Genomic DNA, 18,928 nt, shown 5'->3' with positions numbered 1-18,928 from the left:
ATTCTAAAAATAGGCTGAACAAGAGCTGTTCTTTCTCAAAGGAACTGTGGACAAGGCAGGCTACAGCCGAGGAGGTCATCACAGAAAAAGCCACAGCTACACTCACGCTATTCTTGGGCAGTTTCACCAATTCCAATTAAAAACCTGCACTTTCCCCAAACCAGTGAACAGCTTTCTCCCAAAATGAGCAGATGCTGAGCGCTGTTGTCAAAAAAAGCCAGAGCATTTTTTCAAGTGAAACAGATTGTTCAACATAAAGAATTCAAAGTAACTGAGAGACCAGGAAAAGCAGCATCAGAGCAAAACACACTTCCCTCCCTGCCCCCCCACCCCCCCCCCCACCCCCCGGCACATATTATTTGTGCTTCTTCTTTGCGTTTTAACCAAGCTTCCCTTGCTCTTCTTGACTTTTCCTAACAGGTGTACAAAAACAGGACAGTAACATCACAACAGGTTTTTTTCTTTGGATGGTTTTGTAGTATCTTTGCCTACAAGTTTTTTAATGCCCACACTTACTGGAATTTCCATCTTCCCTAGCCAAATAAAATCACTTGTTATTAAAGAGGAGAAGCAGACCCACATTCTGCCACAACTTGTCCATGCTCTCTAGTGCACTGTGGTCAGTCTAATGCCAAGAAATAAATACTACTCTTTTTTTTTCACCAAGAATTCACTAATATCTATGAGTAAATCCATTAATATCTTTGAGTAAGTCCTCCAAACAAAAATATTCTGTGAAGAAACACTTATACCTTTTAATATCAACAGTCCTTTAAAGGGTGAGAGAAAAGAAAAATTTGGACTTTAAGCTTTACATCTCCTATTTCCATCTCCCAGGCCTGTGTAAGGTAAAAACCAAAGTCTGACCTTAACTGCTGAGCACACTGCGTTATGGCGGGGCAGCGATCTTGAACGTGGGTTTATTTTTATGTGCCTGTATCTGCCCTCAGTGGAGATTTAACTTGATCATTTTCTCTACAAGCTCAAGCCACTTAAAACCATCCTTCACAGTGCCAACATAATCTCCATGGTATTGGGTACTATTACTTTTGGTGTGACTACTTGCAAATTAATACGTTTTTTTTTTCCCCCTAAAGATGTAACGTTCACAGCTTCAGCACAGTACAACGCACTGCCATCACTGATCAGTAATTGAACCAGAGAAATAATTTCAATTAATTCTGGAATCAGTATTTGGTGCTACCAGCTGTATTTGGCTTAAAAGCAGAAGGCAGCAAGGATACATCAAACATGTAAAAACCTCAAACAAAACCAACGCATTTAAGGAGCGCATTTAAGCACAAATTCTGAAAGCACACAGGCAAGTTCTTTTGGAACTATTCCTTGAATTAATTAAAACAGTAAGAAAGACCTATGACACAAAGTTATTCTACAACAGACACTGGAAGAACATTTCTTCCCCCTCACAGTGTAATTTGAACAATGTGAAACAAAAGGTGTGAGGCACCTCTTTATATTGAAAAGACAGTTGATGGAAAATTAGAACAACCAGCAGCTGAGTGTGATCTTGACACTGAACAATCCTAAGGAAGGTGGTTGTTTCACCCACTGCTAAAATTTTCTCCCCACATAACTCAGATAGTGTCGTACAATTCAGCCACAGCGCTGCGATATCCGTAAGAAATCACTGCATGCTGAAGCCATTATGAATATTTTCTGTGACCCACGATGCCAGATCGCAGGCTGAAATACATTATAACTTCCCCTAACAACACAGCCAAACTGGTTTCAGCTAAAGGCTCTCAATTTGTTATTTTTTGGGTTCTTTTTGGTTGGTTGGGGTTTTTTGCCTTTTTTCTTTTTTTTTTTTTTTTTTAAAGAAAATATTCACCTGAAAGCACTACAAAGATACTTTTTTTTTTTTTTCCAGAGCTAAAGAAAGGAAATGAAATTTGTGTAACTAACTTTTCTCTTCAGGGTCCAGATGGAGTTGAATTCTTTTTGGCTCTGAAATCAACAGCTCTCAGTGTCCTGACATAACAACTGAAACTAACAGCAGGTGCTTTTATTAGATGGTAACATGTTTATAAAACGCAGTTATTGCTTCAAAAAGTCAGTTAAAAAAAGACAGCAACTCAAATTACTGAAGTTAAAGAGTTGGGAAATACAGCCAACTGCTGTAAAAGAAACCATTCACAGCTTCACTTCTATTTAGAAAGTTTCTTTTCCCATCCCAGTGAGCCACATCTGTGCTGCTGCCTCCTGAAGGCTACAGGACAACTTCCAATTATTTCTTCAGCTTCTCTACCACACAAGGAGAAGGGAAAGTACAAGTGACAGCCACTGCATGCGCAGGTATTTCCTTTGAGGTACGGTAACATTCAAAGCTGCTTAAATGTCCTCTGCAGAGCCCTGCAAAACCCTTCCGCAGTCATCAAGCCAACATCTAGGTTAGTCAATCAAAACACTCTGTGAATTAGCCTTAATGCACGAGTCCACATAAAGGGCGATTATAACACAGGAAGACAACTGAAAGTAGGGAAAAAATGAAAATGACATCAAACTTGCTAAATATGTATTGTTTATTAAGGCTTGTATTCTCCTAGAGGAAAAAGTTAATCTGTCCATTACCCCTTACAGGCAGTAACAGTCCAGAGACAGAGTTATACGTTCTAAATACAAGTCTAAATGATACAGATTAAACTTTATTTAAATTGGAGGTCCTTTTGGAGTAAATAGTATTCAGAAGATACTTGCTTTCTAATATAGTAAAAGATCCTCTACAATAAACACGTGCAGATTCAGTGTGCTAGAGCAGCGGACATGAGCACCATTTCCATGCTTAATTGGAACTCCAGTTGGTGACAGGTTCTCCGACGGTCCCCTCACTCCACAAAAACATGACAGCAAATTCAGTTTCTTAAAACAGGTTTTTTTACTCATCCAACAGAAAAAAATTAGACATACACACTGTCAATTTTAAACATCTGAGGCATAATCCATCATATTATCCGTACTATTAGTTCCTACGTTAAAGCTCAGCATTATTGGTATAAAAACTTTAAATGGCATTAGGATTTGGGGGGTGGGAAGGAGTAATGAAGGGAAGGATTAAAAATGATCTGCAATTAACTAATAACACCTGAAAGCTGAAACAGGTTTAAACACATTGTCCAAAACCCCTGCAATGTTGATAGCATCACATTATTATTTAATTAAGCTACAAAAACCGTAAAGCAGAATTATGGCTGAGAGAAAGTGTCTCACTCACTCTCGGCAGGATATGTTATAACAAATGCACACTGAAGCACTGGTTAACAGAATGTGAAAGGGAAATATTTTCCAGAGAAACAATTTCACTGACAATTTGATTTTTCTACTAGACAGAAAAAACCAACATGGTGCATTAGCAATTTTAAAAGTGTAATTGTACAGATAAATAAAGAGGCATAGCAGCTGCACAAAGTGATCAGAAATTTAGGGTTTTTTTCATTTCAAAATTCTGAAGTGCAGTATATTGAAAATTTTTTAAATGACAAAAATCAATGCATGGTTTCTTACTTTCGCCATGAAGGAAGAGGGTTTGGGAGGAGGATAAAGGAAGATTTGTCATGTATTCTCCATAATATCTATATCTGGCTAGGAACATAATTTATGCCAAAATGAAGTCTTTGGGAAGCACTGACACTTTAGTATGCTCGTGTATAGGTCCACATTAGGTTAATATAACTGTTTACCAACTTAAAAAAAAATAAAAAGACACACCTTTATTAATGATTTCTACAGAATTTTACATAGAAAAAAAGGTACAAATTAATGCAGATCTGCTTGGGCAAAAATAAACTACAATGTACTTAAAGATGCGACAACTTAATTTCCCCTGCACGAGAAGATATATTGGAGCTGAAAGCTTTAGTTTGTCCTGATGCCAGGATACAGCACCAGTATACTTAAATTTTGTTTCTCATAGTCGAATTTAATATCAGTTCTAGTATATATATATCAAACTGTATATGTTTATTCTTATTGTTTGTTTCGATTCTGACGTTCCTGCAAAGAGAAAAAAGTTAAAAGTTAAGAAAGATTTTAGCCAAATGAACAAGCAAATGAACAGCACTCATGTGATCCCAAACAACACACTTTGTTAGAACATTGCTGCTACGTTTCATAACTACACCATATATAGCTGACAAGCCCAGGGATCTGACAACTTAATATTAAGTGCAGAAAAGCTGAATACCTGCACAGCCACTTCAAACTGACAGCAGATAAAGGTCACAGCAGGGAAGTAAGAAAGGATTGGAGTATCAACATCCCTAAGCAGAAACAAGGACCTGCAATATTCTCCTTTCTGGGTTATTTTAGCTACTGCAGCAGTAGCACAACCAATACAAGAGGAGCAGAAAGGAGAAGGTAGATCACTGAACTTCACAGAACTAGTATAATTTTGAGGCACTCAAATGACTTTGTAGTTCAGTCACATTCAGTAAAAGCAAGGATTTGAGCTCTCTAGAAATTCTGTTCCTAATTCTTCCTATCTGTTCATCTACTCTGGGAGGCACTGTGAAATACCTGACAAGTCAGGGGTGAGGTGGGGGGTGGGTGGATAATAATAATAAAAAAATAATCAGGTGGAAGAAAATTTATGTACTTTTGTGCAATCTGATAAAAACCAGCACAGCTAGACTGAACAATCCAAGAATTTCTAAAAGCATTCTAGAACAGAAGCCAGCAGGCTCTTTGAAGTCTCCCTCAAAAGTTTCTGCTAACCACAAATACTGAAGACAGGTAAAGGTAAGCTAAGGGATACCTGCAGGCAGGCATCCCTCAACTGCTCTAAGTCTTCATCTAACCAGCTTGTGCTCTCCAAGCAGCAAATAGTCACGCCTCTGCTCCGATTTGGAGCACAGCCTCTGCTCAGGACTTACACAGATGAGTTGAGCAATGCAGCAACAAAAAAGGGGGGACTTCAATAACTGTTTCAGGAGCCTCTTAAGCTGCAGAACATGCAGAAGAGAGCAAGCCAAGTTCAAAAAAATATGGTGCTGTATCTTTAGGCCAGTGTGTTTTTCCAGCTAAGACACTGTGCAGACTGAAAAGAAAGGGCTCAGCTGACTGCTTTCCCTTTCACCCCAATGGTGTTTAAAACAGACTGTAGAGCACAAAACCAAACCCCATTTCAAGCAAGAAAATTGTGCAACAGCCTAAGCATGAACAACAGTCAACTCCTAAACTAATGCCTTCACAGTTTACTTGTTTTGTGGAATCTTTCTGTATAAAATTCATCTTGGAATTGTTTCTGCTGCGATGTAAAGCTTATTTGCAAATATACCAAACACTATAAATGTAACAGACTGTATTTGGTACTTCAACTGGTCACAGCATAAAATCAGGAGTTTTTTAAAAATGGAATTTATTGATTTTAGCTTCCAGGCAGAATAATAGTAGTACTTCAATTTTCATAAAAAATAAGCCAACAAAATCTAGTATAAATTCTTACTCTATGATTTAAGACACAAGTAAAAGACAGCAAAATTTTTTTACCAAACAAAGAACAGACCACGTGAAGTGGTACAATTTGTTTTAGAAATCTAAACGCCTTCTATCTTTTAACTGCTGACTTGTGATGAACTGTCAATAATAGTCATTTCTTAGTGGCAGAGTATCAGAACACATCAGGTGTTGTATGTTCTTAATGAAAAGACCTTATGGCTGCCTGACATTTCCAACAAAAGGTGGTTAGGAAGAGTATCAAACTGAATTGTATTAAGCCCATTTTCAGGCTTCCAAAAAAGTAATCGTTCCATCCTACTTCCATTTCTATGATGGTAAATCCCCTTTACCTTGCTCCGCTGCTCCACCATGTTCACCAGCCCATTCTTTCCCATTGCCATCTTATATAACTTAAGTTTTCTGTGTAGTATTCCACAGACCCTCATAATTCCACCTTCTTTTAAACATCAAAATTTTCCATTCTCATGGACTAGTTGCTCATAAACAGAAGACTGGCTAGCACCTGAGATTTTTACCTGATACACAGAAAGTATGCTCACGGCATTCAGAGACTCAGCTCAGGCTTTAGAATTCAGTAAAAAGTGCTATTTATTGAGCAAGTTATTAAGCAATTCCTCCTACACTGCTTTCTCTCTCAGGCACTAATCTGAGTTTTCCTTCTAAAAAGTATCTGAAACCATATAAACTGACAAGGAAGAAACTGATGCAACAATTCTTCACGCTCTTGAGCAGGGCTGTTTTATAGAAGCTCTTTCAAAATCTTCTCCTTGATACTATTTAGCACCACTGCAAGCAAGAAGCACTTTTGTAAGCAACTAACAAAGCTCTGGTCATTTTGGGTTTTGAAGATCCAACCAGGAGTCTTCACTGTTTCTCTTCTCCAGGGGAATTCTCTGGTATCTCACAGGGGAGTTCCTGTTGCATACTTCTCCTTCACAACATTAATATGCATAGTCTTCAGACACAGGAAAAATGGGTTTTTGCAAAGCTTCCAATTTGGAGACACTCACCGCTGTCTTAACTTTTGTTCCTTTCACCTCAGTCTAAAGCAGCTGTCAACTTTCTGTCTACACTAGATTTGTTAAGGTCTGCAGGATGAAAGCATTCATCTTCTGACACAAAAATATAAATTTTTTTTTGTATCAGAAAACAAATCAGTATTAATCTTAAAATACTATTTTTTTTAACTACAGTTTTGGAGGAAAGACAATATTCCATCCTCAAAAGCTGTGCAGCAATGAGTGTGTTCACAGAAAGCATACTGAAAGGAAATGCACAATGCTAGACGAAAATGAGTACTTCTAAGGGCCAACATGCATTAAGCTAACTACCACTTTACAATAATTTATCACCCAAAAGGAGTAACAGTAAGCTCAGTGACTCAAGAGCTTTCTAAGACCATGCAGCTCTTTCAACACAACACCAAGGCCAAGTGCCTTGACACAGTTCAGAGGTGATGGTACAGCAATCCAGCCCAGTAACTGACCATCTAGTTAAATACAGATCTACCCAGATGAGCTGCTGACAGTAGATCAACCCACCTGTCCTACTACATGAGATGCAAATAAAAATACCAAAAACTTCAACAAGTTTATTTTCTTTACAAGCTTTTTAACTGCAGAGGACAATTTTTTTAAGACTATGTAAGCATGTTTCTAGGGAATGTTAATAATTAATGCCACATTATAATGTATTTTCTTTTTAAAGAAGCTCTCTCACACATGTTGCGACTTTTTTTGTATTTTAAGAGCATGAGCTTTGATCACAGACATTACTCTCTTTGTCAACAGCTGTAGCAGCCCTGGAAACTAACTGAAAAATGCTAGGTGGAAGAGATTTCAAGCCACTCCCTTTTTTTTTTTGCTATTTCATTTCAGATACAAATATACTTCTATTACTCCTCTCCCAGGTTCTGGGTCAGAGTGGGCTTAAATAGTTTATTACTATGGCAAATCAAAAGCTGGACTTGCATCCCAACATGAACAAATCTTCCCTCAATTCTAGATGATGATGCAGTCCTTAAGCAATGCTAGTAACACTGATGAATCTCTGGCACTTCCAACGAATTTCATGCAGCATTATACCTGCCAAATCCTCTTTTGATGATTTGGCTTTAACACAGTGGTTCCTAGATCAGTTGAACTCAGAGAGCACACACTGGAGCTTACTCCACATGCGCTAGTGAAGGAAAACACTGGTTAGCAACAAACTGTAATCATCTAAAGAAGTGAAATGCAAGTGGCTTGCATTGTACAGATTACATGAAGTTATTCTTCCCTACTAAATATTTGTGTATAAATGGAATTAAAGTCTTCAAGCCCTCCACGTTCTCTAGATTTTTAGGAGTTCTGGCCGTTTGTAATCACAACAGTGGTGAAACGGAAGCACAAAATTTCCACAAGTGATTTTACAGCTAAACACAGTATAATGAATAAAAAACATAGCAACTGGAAAGCCAATTAAGATGGCACATACACAAACAACCATCTGAAAATGTCAATTAGGTCGTAAGAGCAGTAAGATTCTTCAAAAACTGTTGTCATAAGAAGGTTAACTTTGCATAACAGGAAGGTTTCAACTTCAATAGCACAAACTTCTCAACAATTAGAAGTTTATGTGGGTGCATATCCTGTAAAAAACGCTCTTTCAGTAATCAATTGACTTCTAAAATTCATTTTAGTCAATGAAGGGGAAAATACTAGCTTTCCAGACAATAGCTTTACAGAATGCAACCCGACAAGCTCTGTCTTTTCTTTCCCTCACTGTTCACCTGCTTTACCTCTCTAGCACTATTAACTTCCTCAGCATACTTCAATTGTATATTGTCCTATTCTCTAAGCTATTTGAAGGAATCTAAGAAATGTTAAATCAGACTCCATAGCTCATTTTCTGAATGTGTCATATAAGCTAGAGCCTCAGTTTTAAATGAGGTAGAAAAAAATGCATTATATTGAAAAACTGATCCTGCTATAAAGCAGTGGCCTGGGTAAAACTACCGTATCAGCACTTCAACTGAAAGTGGGAAATAGTTGTGTATATTAAAACAACCCAAAGCAGGATCAGCCCAGTACCTGAACATCACGCCCCTGAGCTACTGCAAAGCAAAGGAAATTTGGTGTTAACAGCCATCGGGACCCTCCCCAGGCCACTAAACAACCGTTCCAACACCAGATCTCCTATGGCTTTCCCAGTACTCTCACTCCTTAAACATGCACATCATCCTCCCCTCCAGACTTGGAAGCAAATCACAGGGAGACTGTGTTAAAAAAACGCAAACAATTATCCCCCCTACACTGTAAACACTGGTCAAAGGAACCCAGACCTTTTGACTTACTCAAGATTCTCTCCTACATAAGGAAACACATCTCCAAGATAGAGGTTGCATTAAAAACTGAATGGCTAATTATCTCCTGAATCACAGAATAGAATCATAGAATCATTTAGGTTGGAAAAGACATTTAAGGTTATCAAGTCCAACTGTTAACACAGGAAAGTCCACCACTAAACCATGCCTTTAAGTACCACATCTACAAGTTTTTTGAACACTTCCAGGGATGGTGACTCCACCACCTCCCTGGGCAGCTTGTTCCAGTCCTTGACCACCCTTTTGGTGAAGAAGTTTTTCCTAATATCTAATCTAAACCTCACCTGGCACAACTTGAGGCTGTTTCCTCTTGTCCTGAAGGAATGAGGTGTGTAAGTAAAAGCTTTTAGGTTTTAGCTTGTGGAATCCCACAGGGAGTACACAGGAAAAAAACAATTCTTAAGCTCTCCTTCCCTGCTGTATTGAGGTATGCCATGCACTTCGTATCTTATGGCTAGGAAAAGCCGAGCTAAAAAGTTAAGACACTGAACTCCTTTTCTCTCAAAATTTAAGGGTACATTCTACAAAGACAGTTTAAAGCAATTTTATCTGTGCTTTTAAACAGCAATAAAACCTTTAAAATGGCAACTTCAATTTAAGCTCCAGGAACATGCATTAAGTCTGTGCTTCAAAAACATTTTGAAGCAAGCGTGAGCTGTGCTAAACTAGCCTGTCAAAAAAATGCTTCTTAAACGCTATACAAAAAGGGTCTATGAAATACTATCAACATCAAGCAACTTTAAGTGTTAACTAGCTAGTAACTACACATCCCAACACCTAATATTTTGTCAGCCCATTACTTGTAGACTGACTAATTAGAAAAAGGCATTCTTGAAACTGAGGTCATGGGATGGATAAGGACAGAGGTCTCTTGCGGTAGACTTAGAGCCATGAAAGTTTTCCCAGTTACTGCCCATATTTCTCTTACTACATTGTCACTCCAAACTTCTTTTCAAGAATTAGTAGACAGATTAGACCTGGGAACTGAAAACCTTTATTTACCCAAATAATAATACATGTGACTTCAGCAGCAGAAACGCAATCTTTCTAGCACTATTCCAGCAATTTTATGCAACTCTCTTTTCCACAGACATCAACTGAACAAACAAGGTCAGGCCTCTTGCTCTTAAAGGTGATGTACAAATTTCAAATACCAATACAGGTATGAACTTTAGTAGTCTTAGTTCCAGTCAAACAGTGTTAAAACACCTCATATTTAAGGCAAAAAACTTAATCACTGGCAGAAAAAAAATCTGCACCTATTTTGTAGTTTATTAACCATTTTAAGATAAAAAAATAAATCAAACTCCAAAGAACTGGACATAATGTCCTTTACCTGCATTACTGCTTAGCCTTCTGTTTTGAAACCCATTAGCTATGAAATTGTCACAGACAAATAAGCATCAGTTTGTTTTTTGTGTTGTTAAACACACATAAAACCATCAAGTTGAGATGTATTAAAAACATTTCGAATTCCTACTTACATTTTTTCCACCATAGCAGCCTTCACATTTCATTTTCCCCATATCTGTGTATAAAATAAATTTTTTAATAAGTTTACCTTCCGCACCACCTCCTCCTCTTCTTGGCGCTTTTCATAATGAGAAAAGTCATCAAAGATGGAGGTCGTGTGCTTGTAAGTAGCAATAATTTTAAGCACTTGTTTTGCTTTTTCTAAGGGCACCTCCTGTGTATCACGGGAGTTTGTAACTGGTTTGTTGTCATTGTTCTCCAGCCTGATGTGTCGGAGCTGGTTGTTGGGCACATCCTTCACAAAGATCCACTTGACATCAAATTTCCCCTTCCACTTGTCCTGAGACCAGACACCTGCACTGGTGCCATAGTCCACAGGTGATTTCATCTCTGCTACTCCACAGAAGTGTCCACTGCCATTGACACTGAACAGCAAGTAGACTGGACCCTTGCTATTCATGGACCGAAAAGCACTGTCCAAGCGTTTGTTGCCATGTTCCGTACTACACCAAATAGAATACTTAATGGAACGATGAATGTCATCCTCAGAATAGCTCTTTATTATGAACACACGTCCATTTTTAAGGTTCCATTCAAAATCTTTAGGGTTATAACTGTGAGCAGCTTTCAGTTTTTCAAGAACAGGATGGGACTCGCCACTTGGAACAGGGTTAGGCTGGGTACTGCCAGCTGAGCTGTTGTCGTTACCAGTTCCTCCGCTTTGGCCAAAAGCTGCATTTCTGTTGCGAGGAGCTACCCAGCGATTTTGGGGTGGCTGTTGAGGGGTCTGATACTGTGGCTGAGTCAATGGAGGAGGCTGAGTTGGAACAGGCTGAACAATTGGTTGCTGCGGCTGTGGAACAGACTGAGGAGAAGGTATCTGTTGGGGGGCAGGAACTTTTGCCACAGGACCCTTATTGTCCCAAGTACCTATGTCCATATTATGCTTTATAGGTGGAGGCGGCAACGCTCCTCCAATTACAGGTCCAGTTTTTGTTTTCATTTTAGGCTGTGGTTTTGCAGGCTTGCTAGCAATAGCAGCCCAAGAGGTTGGTTTAGATACTGGCAAATTTACATTAGATCCACCGTTACCAGAGAGGGCACCTGTCATCCCAGCACTGTTGACAACAGAACCTACTGTTTTCACCGCAGAAGTTGTAACGTCTCCACCAATCTTAAGTCCAACCATTCCCTGTTCAATACTGTTCATTCCAGGAGCTTTATTTAATGTATCATTATGAAATCCTGTTTGTCCATCCACAATGGTCCCACCCAGTGAACTAGGTGGGTAGCTGTAACTGCTCCCATATGCTGAACTTTGAGTCTGCTGTCCTTGGGATCCACTTGTTCCCCAAGCTGAGAAGGCAGGATTTTCAGGGAAAAAGTTAAACCGGTGTTGATAGATATTATTTCCCAGACCCCCAGGCTGTCCAAAAACAGCATCGTGCATAAAGTGGTGATCTCCATTACTGAGCTGTCCATAGGTAGTGAGATATGGGATAGGAGGATCTCCTCCTGTAGACCATGGTGCTTCACTGAGAGAATAGGGGAACCCAATCGATGGTGGATAATAACTGGACAGATAAGGATCAGTCATTGATGGATAGCTACTGTTCTGTTAAAGAAAAAAAAAGGTAACCAGATATAAAAACCCCCTTTATTTATAAATAGCCACAACACTGTTCATCACCAAATAGAAAAGAACAATAGAGACAAGGTAATTTAATTCCTAATTACAGATCTTAGTATACACTCCAGGAAAGAATAAGGGCTAAAATGCAGTATCTGGGCATTTATAAGCACCAGGACTAGTGGCTCAGAATGAGGTTAGTACTTGAGATTTTGAAACCATGTAAGCTTAGTCACATTACTAAGGGTACTTAGTGGCTTCTTCTAGAAGTATTTCATCTATAATACCCCAAAATATTTCAAGGAACTTTGTATAACAACGTATTTTGTGTCTCTCAGAACTAAAGACATTTTGCATTTCTACATCACTACATGGGAGAAGTTTAGATTGTATTACTTTAACATGACAATACAAGTAACAGAAAATATGATTACAGTCCTCATTATGGAATTGTTTTGAGGGGTCAACAGTCCCCTCAAACAAATAAAACATACCTGAAGTGATAAAACATGCAATGGCTACTCCTGACATAAACAGGATCACAGTGAGATCACACGCTAAGAAGCATGCCAAGTTTGCTGTAGCTAAGCCTAACAATTACCAACTGAAATTAAAGTGATTAGTATACTAGAGACAAATATATGCAAATATGACACGTGATAACATGCCATCCAAACTCTTTGAGAAAGACCCTATTCAGCCTTTCCCAAAAGTCTCTTCCTCCCCCAGTAGGTAAGTTACAAATGTGCAAGACTATTTATCACTGTCCTTCCAAACAGGCCATCTCTTCTGCTCTATGAAATAAGAGCCTGACTGCTACAAACCAGCAGATCCCCCTCTGAAATTCTAGCTTTTCCTCCCTTTCAACTGCTTCTTAGAGCAAGCTGAGAAGCCTCTCCTTCCACTGCAAATCTTCTGCTGTACTTGCTTTTGAAGCATTCTGTGTTTCTCATATTCAACAATGCTAAAGAACAAACACAGAATATTCTAAGATAGATTTTACTCCTCTTTAAATAATCTTGAAGCATGTATATTGGAGACCTTCCAAACTGACACTCTTAACTGTAATTACCAGTGAGGGAGCGGGAAGGTCAACCTTTCCTGTTAAGAAGTCAAGCAGTAGCTAGCTTTCCTTACTCATGGAGAAAGATCATTTTAAGAAGAGGAATTAAGATTTCTTTCAAACAGCAACATTTCTAAGTTGACAAAATGTATGCAAAATCGGCAAAACTGCAACAGAACTTCAGTCATTTTTCAAAAGTATCAGGTTCTTTCTCAGCTCGTTCAAAAAATGAAGTAAAAAAAACTCCTTGCTGAAAAATAAGCATAATACCCAACCGATAACAGACTTTTACTGCTCATTTTTCAATGCCTCCTTCCAGGATACCCCAAAGTCACAGCAATTCAATACCCTTACTTTCCATATGCAGAATGATACCACAAAAAGCATCCAAGACTCACATACAGTACTGCAAACACTTCTGAGACTTAAACAGCCTGAATCCAATGTTACTGATTCAAAAGAAATAATCTCTGCCACTGTTCATGCCGCCTTTATTTACATGCAAATTCTGTCATTAACAAGAGGTACACAATCCACCTTCCTATGAGAAGATCTAAATACATTTGATTTTCTAAGGCTCCCAAGCTTAAATAATCAATATTTAGCATATGAAAACGTTTTTCTAGAAGACTTTACTTTGAGATTGCTATGTGTTATATCTTAGCGTTAATACAAGAAAAATGTAAAACCAAATGCAGGCGAAAGGGAGGAAACATCGATAGTTCTTTGGAGATACTTTCGTTAATAAATTCTACATCTGTAGAATATATGAAGACCAAAAAGAATAAGCAGGTTTTTTTGTCCTAAAATATTTCTGCTGAAGGATTCTAGACAATTCCTGAGACTGTCACCTCCTGTCACATAGCCTGTAAAGCTTCCACAAGGATTCTAACAAGATTAAAGGAAAGTTTTAGCAGACATCCTTGCAAAACATTCAATCTATTTTGACTGGCTTTATGCCAGTGTGTAAAAGAGACTCTGACAGAAGTCCTTCACTGCAACAGCAGAACATCTATTTCAACAAACTTATCCCTGACCTTTCTGCACTCTTCTACATATTTTTTTAATTAAAAAGAAAGAAACAAACAAACCAAACCATTGTGTTAATTCGGAAGGGAATCCTCCTTTCTCCCAGAGTACACTACTTGATAGTAATTCCCTGTTCCTTATGAATAATCTTTTGGTTCTGGATGACATTACATGAGATGCCTTTCTTGCTTTGAGTATGACTTTGCATATAAATACTCTACTTCACTCATTTCCCTTTGCACTTGAAAGTACTTTTAGTGTGCTTTATAACAAAAAGCTATCACATCTCAAATTCAATCTGTATGACCTACTGCTATGCGGATACTAGAACATTTACGGAAAGAAAAGGCAGTACCACTACTTAGAAGCAGTTAACAACAGGAAAAGGGAAGACAATTATATTTTAGCTCATTATAACATGTTCAATACTAATCTGTATTTTTAAAAGATGAAATTAACACAATATTGCCAACCTACATTTGATTTTTTATGTCAAATATATTGTTGTGTCCGCTGGGGTTTTAATTTCTTAAGTTTTGGGGTTTTTTTAATATTCAGTTGGTTTCAATTTTCTTTGTAAGTCACTTACATTTTACAGCAATTTTAAAGGGCTGAATAAATCTGACTGAATAACTAGATAATAAGGCTTTGTTCAGAAACATGGTTGTCTTCAGTACAAAAATCTCACCATCCTAATTAACGTTACCGTCACTTTCCACTTAATGTGAGACGACCTACACAATTGTTTCTTGTAGCATACCAATTTCTTACTGCAACATAAATAAATCTGTCAATGGAGCTACACTTTCATGTCAGAAAACTTTATTAGAATTATGGAAATTCTAATCATCATAGCAATTTTCCCATCTAAACCTAATAATAGGGCTTGTTGAAGAATTAAAATATAATAGATTCTACATTTTTTCTATATGAAGTCATTAAAAATTATATACAAATATGATGAAATGGAATTTCAAAACCTCAGTTTCTTTCAAAACTAATTTTGCATTAAAAATTAAAATTCCACTTCCTTTTTTTCTCCACAAATTCCCTGCTTTTATACCTGCTACAGTACATTAATTCCAGAGAAGAGGGAATGCTCCCCATTAAATCATTTTAGCTTCATATAAGCTTAGAGAACATGTCCATGCTGCAGAGAACAACGAAGCTTAGCTTGGGAGCTGGAACCCACACAGTACAGAGCTCAGAAGACAATCCGTGTTGTCCTATACACACACTTGCCCCAACATCCACAGTGGTCTTTCTAGATTGCTTCCAGGATGGAAACAAGCTCAAGTCTATCTATACTGTCCTAAATTTTGCACCCTTCCTCAATGCTGCTATGATCCAAAACAAATCTGTAACACAGTTCCATCTATCTGACTGCCCTAACAAATAGGGCTAATACATTTGAAGGTAACGATACACAGTACATGAATTAACGCTGTTTGCTCTAGTGTTTATGTTCAAGATGAAAACAGTCTCCACAAGTGAAACAGAACAGCTCGTTATATGCTTTTTTTTTTTTAGCATGTAGAATGATTTTCTTTTGAAATCAAATTTGATGATGTCACCAGCATTAACATTGGCATCTATCAGCTTCCAGATGAGTTATAAATTTCCCTTTTGAAACATAACACTTTGCCTTTCTGCCAACAAATAATACTGTACCTCTGGTAGGTGTCTCTCTGAAACAGTATTTCATATTTGTGAAAGAAAACTTTTTGCATCTCCAGTTTCTATAGATTTTGTTCACTTCTAAGATTTGAATGTTAAGTCAAAAATTACTTCCCTGATATAATTTTCCCTTATAACGGTATTTAAGCCGTGTGTGTTGATTTAATGTATGTTATAATGACCCAGGTTATACTGAGTTTACATTACAGAATCTTACTCTAAAAATAACACAACTTTAATTTGTAAAATATTTCAGAGGACACAAAAGAGCAACAGTATTTGCTGGAGTGTAAAAAGCAAGTGGGACAACTCTACAAGCTGCCTAGAAAGCATCAAAAGCAAATTTAAACTACACTAATTTCTAGGATTATACAAATTATACGAATCTAGAGAGCCCAAAAGCAGAACCTTCAGACTCCCACACACAACTCATCTGTCAAAGAACTGTAAGATCAAACAGTCTGTCACAGTACAACCGTATCAATAACCTGCAATTTGAGGAGCAATCAGCGGACACTAGTTGGAGCATTAAGTTCATTTTCACTTGTGGCCATCTGGATATGCAGAGTAATATTAGCTTTGTGAGCACAAATGCTAGTTGTATTACCAAGTAACACAATATGCTAGTCATTTCTTTTTCCATCTCTATTTAAGGAATTTGCTCCCTCAACACAATCCTATGAATTGAGTGCCAACAGCATGCCTAAGGAAAAAAAAACGAAGTTAAAAATACACTAACCTGATTTGACTGCCCAGAAAGGTAAGGTTCAAAATCGTTGTCATGAACTGTATCCTTCTGATGTAACGAACCATTTTGTACTAGAAGAAAAATGTTACAACACATCATAACACTGCTTAGCAGCATTTATGTAGACTTCCACCCTATGTTATTTCATGAAAAGGCGTATTTCTTCTTCACAGCATGAAGATTCCTAAAAAGACCAAGGGATGACATTTTTCCCTCAAATGGTTTCTCTTTATATTATTGCTTATAAAACTAAATGAGTAAATTTAAAAGTTTAAAATATTCTGCAGTCGAGAGTAAATAGACAACTCCTGAATTAACTCTGAACAAAAAAATAATTATTGATAAGAATTTTGTGAAAAATATTGGGAAACAACCTTTATTGTTCTGTCCATAATTAGAACTCTTAGAAACTCACAGTTCTCCCAGCATGTGTCATTCACTGCTTAAGTTAAGTTGGCTAAAATAAGATGAGGTGAGGTTACATTTAATTATGAAATAGTGACCACTAAGTGCCTTAATAACCTGACATTTTCAGGAAAACTTAAGTCTCGGTTTTCTCATGTGTAAAACAGAAATCTCTGCCATAATCAAAGGCCTACTTAAGCATAAATTTATGCATGAAAAGCATTCAAAACCCATTACTGGAAGATAAGCACACTAAAACCTGTTATTAGGTCACTTCAAATACTATTCTTAGTTTAAATTTAAGAAAAAGAGATCAAACACATTATGTGATAGCTGCTTTATTTACTTATTTCATAGAACAGCTAAACTAAAGGTAACACTACACCAAAAAGGATGTTTAGCAGCCAAGTTTGGGAATTTACCAAAGTATTTCTGCAAAGATTGTCAGGGAGAGTACAAGTAAGAGAGTATTTACAAACACAGGAAATAGTGTCAAACTTTCTGTAACTAGAAGTAGCTGGATTTTTAAGGCAGGTTAAGATATATTAAAAATCATTTATAGAGTTGAATATTGTTAAGTTTCAAAGCCTAAACAATTAACACACTAGTGATCACAGTAACAACAAAGGTATTTTCTTAGATTACTTGTTATTAAATTTAATTTCAAACAAAGCACAGGAGCTATCATAAAAAGCTTATTACCTCATCAAAAGCTAACTATTTTAAAAATATCCCTAAATTTTGTAGGCTTATACATAACATCTGGTACATACACCAGTCAACAGCAGAACAGTAACAGAACTGTATTCATACAATAGGAACAGTGCAAAATTACGGAAAAATGCATATTGAACTGGCATATCCTTGTGACTTTACGAACAGATCTGCTTTAAGGAAATCAAGAGCTTTATTATATTTAGTACTAATGCATAGCCCTTCCCACTGTAAACTCAATAGCATAAAGTGGGATGCAAGCAAGCTCGTATGAGTAACAGTTTATGCTATTTTTGAAACGAAGCACAGCTTCCAGATGTTATCACCACGGACTAGGAGCAATACCCTTCTGCTCACCTACAGGTACCTGCGCAATTCATCTGTTACAGTAACAATTTAAACAATCAGATCTCAGCGTGATCCTCACCTTTATTATCCTGTCCTTTCGGTCTCTGGGAAGCCATAGCAGATGATTGGGTAAAGAAAGGGGGGGGGGAAGAGGAGAAATAAAAGTTATTTTTAGAAACACGCTTATAGTGTCACTGCAAAACACACAAGCTTTTGAGGACGGGTAAGAGGCTCGCAAAAATGGCTAACAAGATATCCAGGTTTGTTTAGACTGGGGCTGCGGAGTACGCTTCATGGCTCATTCAGCACCGGCCTGCCTTAGAAATGGCCACGGCTCTCGAAAGGCTGTGGGAATGTGCTGTGCCCGTGGGGGAATTTAACGAGAGAGATTAAGGTGCAAAGAAGCCGGGAAGAAGAAGAAAAGCCTCTCCCGTGCCAGAGGCAGGCACCGGCCTGCGAGGGACCCCCCCGCCCGTCGCGGGGAGGCGGCAGGCCCCGCGCTTTGCTTCGCCACTTACCTGAGGGTCAACGCTTGTGGCAGACATAATTCATGTACAGGGCCGCCGTGGTTCAGCAGAGCGGACCGGAGGAGAAGGCAGGGCCGCGCGGCGCGGCAAGGCCTGGCGGAGGGGCGGCGGCGCCTCTCCCCTCAGGCGGCGGCCAGGGAGGGGAAGGGGCCGGGGCCCAGGGGGAGGGAAAGCGGCCGCTGGCGCGCGCGCCGCCGCTCGGCGGCTCCTCAGGGTGGCCCAGGAAACGGTAGGCCGGCCCCGGTCCCGCGCCTCGCCTCACCCTGCCGGTCCCGCGCCTCGCCTCACCCTGCCGGCCCCGTCTCTTCACATGCCCCCGGGCCGCGCCGCCCGGGCCTGCCCGCCGCCGTCGGGCCGCAGCGAGGGATGCAGCCTGAGCCTCCAACTCCAATGGCGGCGGGCGCCGGGCTGCGGTGACGTCAGCATCGAGAGCGCGCGGGGCACGCCGGGAAAGCGCGGCCGGGGGCAGGCGGGA

General features: G+C 38.8%; 1 protein-coding gene across 3 annotated transcripts; it reads right to left on the bottom strand.

Moving 5' to 3' along the window:
* Positions 1-2,525: 2,525 nt before the first annotated feature.
* YTHDF1 (YTH N6-methyladenosine RNA binding protein F1) lies at positions 2,526-18,883 on the bottom strand. 3 transcript variants are annotated; one of them, XM_013301208.3, is made up of 5 exons: positions 18,445-18,883; positions 18,006-18,030; positions 16,451-16,530; positions 10,324-11,927; positions 2,526-4,011 (listed from the first exon to the last, which is right to left on the bottom strand). In XM_013301208.3, exons 1-4 carry the CDS (start codon positions 18,469-18,471, stop codon positions 10,353-10,355), a joined length of 1,707 nt encoding a protein of 568 aa, XP_013156662.1. In that variant the 5' UTR covers positions 18,472-18,883; the 3' UTR covers positions 2,526-4,011; positions 10,324-10,352. The 3 variants fall into 3 exon arrangements, with proteins under 3 accessions (XP_013156662.1, XP_005239918.1, XP_013156664.1); XM_005239861.2 differs by having other exon boundaries at positions 10,401-11,927; XM_013301210.3 differs by lacking the exon at positions 18,006-18,030 and having other exon boundaries at positions 10,401-11,927; positions 18,445-18,882.
* Between the last annotated feature and the right edge of the window lie 45 nt (positions 18,884-18,928).

The sequence above is a fragment of the Falco peregrinus genome, chromosome 9 (assembly GCF_023634155.1).
Source record: "Falco peregrinus isolate bFalPer1 chromosome 9, bFalPer1.pri, whole genome shotgun sequence".
Taxonomy (NCBI): Eukaryota; Metazoa; Chordata; class Aves; order Falconiformes; family Falconidae; genus Falco; species Falco peregrinus.
This window is presented reverse-complemented; position numbering and strand designations above follow the sequence as displayed.

Coding starts and splice junctions, on each gene's coding strand:
- YTHDF1 (XM_013301208.3), bottom strand. CDS start 18,471: ATGTCTGCCACAAGCGTTGACCCTCAG. Junction 18,031..18,444: donor CCACAAGCGTTGACCCTCAG/GTAAGTGGCGAA, acceptor ATGGCTTCCCAG/AGACCGAAAGGACAGGATAA. Junction 11,928..16,450: donor TTTCTGGGCAGTCAAATCAG/GTTAGTGTATTT, acceptor TTTCTTTAACAG/AACAGTAGCTATCCATCAAT.